General features: G+C 39.6%; 1 protein-coding gene across 1 annotated transcript; it reads left to right on the forward strand.

The window, feature by feature from the left end:
• Window positions 1–247: 247 nt before the first annotated feature.
• On the forward strand, window positions 248–4,498 carry lto1 (LTO1 maturation factor of ABCE1). Its single transcript, XM_014978369.2, has 5 exons — window positions 248–895; window positions 2,521–2,626; window positions 2,888–2,958; window positions 3,346–3,463; window positions 3,635–4,498. Exons 1-5 carry the CDS (start codon window positions 837–839, stop codon window positions 3,704–3,706), a joined length of 426 nt encoding a protein of 141 aa, XP_014833855.1. The 5' UTR covers window positions 248–836; the 3' UTR covers window positions 3,707–4,498.
• Window positions 4,499–4,793: the final 295 nt, after the last annotated feature.

Consider the following 4,793-nt stretch of genomic DNA (forward strand, 5'->3'; position numbering starts at 1 on the left):
CGTTATTTAAAAACAGAATTAGGTGCTAGTAGGGAATTGAAATTTGAGAATGTGATCGATCAGTCAAATAGTATTGAGGGGGGAAAGAAGATCTTTCGTTTTTTAAAAAAATGCGGGGATCTTTAAGAGAATTTGAGGCATATACATATCCAATAGATGGCAGTAGTGCAACATTAATGGATGCAAGCTGCCGTTAAAACCTAAAGAAGAAGAAGGCCATCCAGAAACTTTGACGCATCTCTTTTGGCTCTGCCCTTTTACACAAAGGTTTTGGTCAGAATTTAGCAGGTTTATTAATGACCATATTTTAAAGAATTTTTCCTTATGCTGGGAAAATGTTTTATTTTGTTTCTATAGATTTCATAGAAAGGATGCTAATCATTTCTTTATAATAAACTTACTAATACTCTTTGCTAAATTTTATATTCATAAATGCAAATTTGCTAATAAAACACCTTGTTTCTCTTTTTTCATTAAAGATATGGGACTATATATCAAATCAATAACAGACTTTACAAATGAAAAGGCTCAAAGGACAATCTCAATATGTACGTCTTTGCATGTTCTTATCTAATCACCCCTGGCTGTGTTGCTTGGCTGTTGTATTGTGTTGTATACTTCATTATGTTGTTTTGATGTATAATGATTTCATTTAAATAAAGTTCTTTGGAAAAAAAAAAAGAAAAAAAAAAAGAAGAAGAAGAAGAAGAAGAAGAAGAAGAAGAAGATGATTTACATTCCAGTCCAGAAGGTGGCGGTAATGCACCTAAACCTGAACTGCCATTAAACAAAGGAAGAAGAAATGCACTCACCAAGAAGTGGATCACGTTAGAAACATGGCTGGACAGCAGGGAGCTGAGGATCTGTTTGACAGTATTCTTTTCGCAGATGAAAGGTGAGCTTTGTGGGTGAGAACTGACCAGGCGATGTTTGAGGAGAGCTAACGACTCAGAGGCGGAGGGATACAGAACCTTCTGGAATATCAAGTTAGCTTAGCAGCAGGCATGGGCGTAGGAAGCGGGGGGGACGCGGGGGACATGTCTCCCCGAATATTGGAGAGAGCCACATTCGCCGCCTCCCCCCTCCCCCCCAATAATTTCACTGCAGTTGCGAAGAATTTTAAAATCTTCCACTCGCGTGCTTTTATTTTGAAGGCGCATAACAGCGTATTCAGCAGAGCGCTTCCTCCCCCTCCCCCCTCTGAACGGCTCAGAGTAAAGGCAGCAGCAGACGAGTCAGAAACTCCGTTTGAAGGAGGTAAACGATCTGTCAGGGATGTTGCCATGAATATCGCTCGTTATTACATCTTGTTGTCAGTTTACTTTCATATATAGAACTAAATCTTTTTGGTTTAGCTGTTTAAATTCTGGAATAGTCGCATGTCCAAAATTTTACCACTAACTTTAACAGTTAGCTAGTCTAGTCACAATGATTTAGACTGAAACAGCAGCAAACTAAGCAACACCTGATCATACTCGACCACTTAACATGTGTTTATATATTATATTATATTATATTATATTATATATTTAGGAGAACAGCAGTGCTAGAATGATGTTGAAGAAAGGTGAAGAAGCTCTGGTGAGGTCTTCATTTAGTTTATTGAAATATGTATTAACTGTTTTTAATTTTTAAATAAACTAAACTATTTTATTATGAGAGGAGCAGGTCAGGGAAGACATAGGAGAGCCAGTTGGCGTTTCAGGGTGTGAAGATATAAAAATTATATTAATTATAATAGAACCAGAAAGGAGAACCGGAGGAGACTGATGTCAGGTTGATTTCTTTCAACGTTTTGATATTTTTTCATTATTTCCACACCATAAGGTTAATGGTTAGAAGACAATAAGAAAAGTGCTTGAGGAGAGGTTTAAAAATAAATTAGTGAAAATTTTTGCTACACAGTAAATAGAGTTGAGATGTATAATAATGTATACATCTGAAAATTAAGTTTAAATTTTCATTCTGTATGATAAAAATATACTTTTTATATTTAGTTCACATTCTGACACTGTACATTACTAAAGTGTCTGTTGTAAATACATGAATCCATGCAGGAACATCAAGCTGCAGAGTCAGAGGGAGGCAGAGACAGAAACACATATCTGTAGATATTTTAGTTAAATGTTTGCGGCTGAAAATGACAGAAGAAAAAAAACATCTACTGACTGATCCCTGTCCATCTTATCTGCATTTATAAGTTGTTGTGAAAAGCCTACAGATGCGATTCATTGGTCTGAATAGAAATAGAAATTACTGTACAATCATAATCATCAAAATGACAAGAAATGAAGGCTTGACATATTTGACACTATGTGTGGTGATTATGAAATGAGTTACAATAATAATAAAAAAGATTATCTGGATTATAAATTAAAACAGAAAATATAGCTGACCTGGTCCTGTTCTCATTAAACAACCCTAACCAAACCGCCTGGTTGGCCAGTAGATGGAAGAAAGATGTCCAATCACAGACAGCAGCATCTTGCTGATTGAAAGCTTCTGCCTGTCCTCTGTCAGGTTCCGCGGTGAGGGCTACCAGGAGGGCTTCCAGAGGGGGACCAAGCGGGGGTTGCACAACGGCTGGAGACACGGGGCGTCTCACGGAGCCAATCTGTCATCTGAGGTGAGCAGGGCTGATGAGGCTCAGGTCAGGTCATCCATTTAAATGTTTTGCTAATATAACACCGATAATGCTGTTTGACGTCATCATGTCAACAACCATTTCTGACTAATGTTGAATGCTAATGTAAAGTCATGAAGAACTGAGGCTGGTCTAAAGGCAAATTAGTAATAGCATGGTGTACCTAATAAAGTGGCACCAAGTTTCTAACTCCAGTTGAATTGAAGTGTGTCGCTTTAACAACTGTGATATTTTTTCTCTCAGATCTCCTTTTATTACGGTTTTGCGATCAGCTGGAAATGTCTGCTGGAGCATCAGTCTGATGACAGATCAAGGTATGACCAGCTCGACGTTCTGGCTCCACTCAGTCTGACTCCAGTGTCCAGCTGCATCTCTGAAGATTCATGTCATTATGAAACAGCTGCAGAATTCCGTCAGTCCAGAACGTTGTTAAATTCTGAACATGTAGGAAAGTAACAGAGAAGTAATGGTTTTCCTGTCTGTGTGCATAATTATTTTGCAAAAAGATAATTGTACAGAATTATGATTCTAATACAAAAAATGAAAATGTTTCCATCTCTTTTGTGAACTTATATTTAATAAAGTCACAATAATAAACAGCCTTTAGATGGTAGCTCTGTAGGACTCCTGGTGCAGAACATGGTTAAAGCAGCCCAGACATTTCAGCTGAACCAGAATCTAATGTGATGATTTGTCCCCAGGAAACGCCTCAGGGCTCTGGAAGCTCTGCTGAATTTGACCCAGAAGTTTCCCCTTGATGACCCACAGTCGGTGAAGCTGCAGGAGGACACAGAAAAGCTGCGAGCTAAGTTCAGACAGGTAGACATCAGTCTGACCCGCTGCAGTCACAATAACTCTCTTACTCTCTGTGTGTTCTTTTTGTCAGTGGGAAACCTTCAATTTTAGTGACTGAATGTCAACTGAAAAGCAAATGAATGGGCTTTTCTTTAAAAAAAAACAAAAAGCTGTCCTCTATCTGCTGTCCTGCAGGTCTGCTCGATGCTGAATGTGCCTACTGATTTTAAGGATTACATCCGAACAGCTGAAGGGACGTCTTTCTGAGTGACATAGTGGCGTGGCGTGGCAGCAGCAGAGCCAGAAGGAATGAAACCAGACTGAGTGGGCCACTGTGGGCCTCACAGGAAGCAGTGGAAGAGGATGCCGGTGGCTCAGAGGGCTGGAGAACTCATCCTGGTTCTGTCCTGACTTCACATCAACTCAAGGAACTGGGGGAACAAAAACTAGTTTTGAGTGTAACTAGTTAGGATGGATTTATTGCCGTGATAAGGATCCTCCTGATGGAGAAGCTGCTGCTTTCTAAACAGGCTTTAGATCAGGCAGCTGATGTTGCTTCTCTGAGTTAGGAAATGATTTGTGGTTCTGTCCACAGTAAGCATACGGTGGGTTGAGTTTTGTCAGTCACCATACCAAGGGAAGCAGCTCTGTTAGGCCCTGAATACTTTGTACTCATCGACTGGATGGAGACTGAAGTTATGGAAAGAAAAACTCTAGAACAGGGGTGTCCAAAGTCGGTCCTCGAGGGCCGGCACCCTGCATGTTTTAGTTCTCTCCCTAGTGGTAGTAACAGTCTCCTCAGCAAGTCAGTGTTCTGCTTAGGCAGAACACTGACTTGTGTTCAAATGATGCACCAGGGAGAGAACTAAACCATGCAGGATGCCGGCCCTCGAGGACCAACTTTGGACACCCCTGTTCTAGAAAATGTTCTTTGTCACATTATTTTCTTGACCAAAAAGTTTTTTTTTCTCATTAAATTTTTTTAAAAGACAAACCTAAAAGTAGTTCCAGCTTTGAAAAAGATTCTTTTACATTTTAATAAAAAAGGGATGTCCAATATTTTTGATACCTTTCTTCATAATCAGTAATTTTTTTTGTCATTGTAGCAACAAACTGTGTTCAAGTCAAGCCTCTTGCTAAACCTTTCAGGAGTATCAATGACTTCACATCACTATAGACTATTGAGCATCATGTCTTCTGAAGTTGATTTTCAGTAATAACTAGAGTTTTGATAGCTACTCTGGCAGAGAGAGATTGTGTGTGTGTGCATGCGTGTGTTTGTAATATCTTGTGGGGACCCTTTTCCTGACACGTATTACGTTGTGATGACCGAAGCCTGGTCCCCACAAGGGGA

The sequence above is a fragment of the Poecilia mexicana genome, unplaced genomic scaffold (genome assembly GCF_051168715.1).
Source record: "Poecilia mexicana isolate PSO_F unplaced genomic scaffold, ASM5116871v1 scaffold_3, whole genome shotgun sequence".
Lineage (NCBI taxonomy): Eukaryota > Metazoa > Chordata > Actinopteri > Cyprinodontiformes > Poeciliidae > Poecilia > Poecilia mexicana.

What these genes read in the sequence shown, in the direction of transcription:
- lto1 (XM_014978369.2), top strand. Translation starts at nt 837, where the DNA reads ATGGCTGGACAGCAGGGAGCTGAGGATCTGTTTGACAGTATTCTTTTC. An exon ending in GAGCCAATCTGTCATCTGAG is followed by an intron (nt 2,627 to 2,887) that starts GTGAGCAGGGCT and finishes TTTTTCTCTCAG; the next exon opens with ATCTCCTTTTATTACGGTTT. An exon ending in CAGTCTGATGACAGATCAAG is followed by an intron (nt 2,959 to 3,345) that starts GTATGACCAGCT and finishes ATTTGTCCCCAG; the next exon opens with GAAACGCCTCAGGGCTCTGG.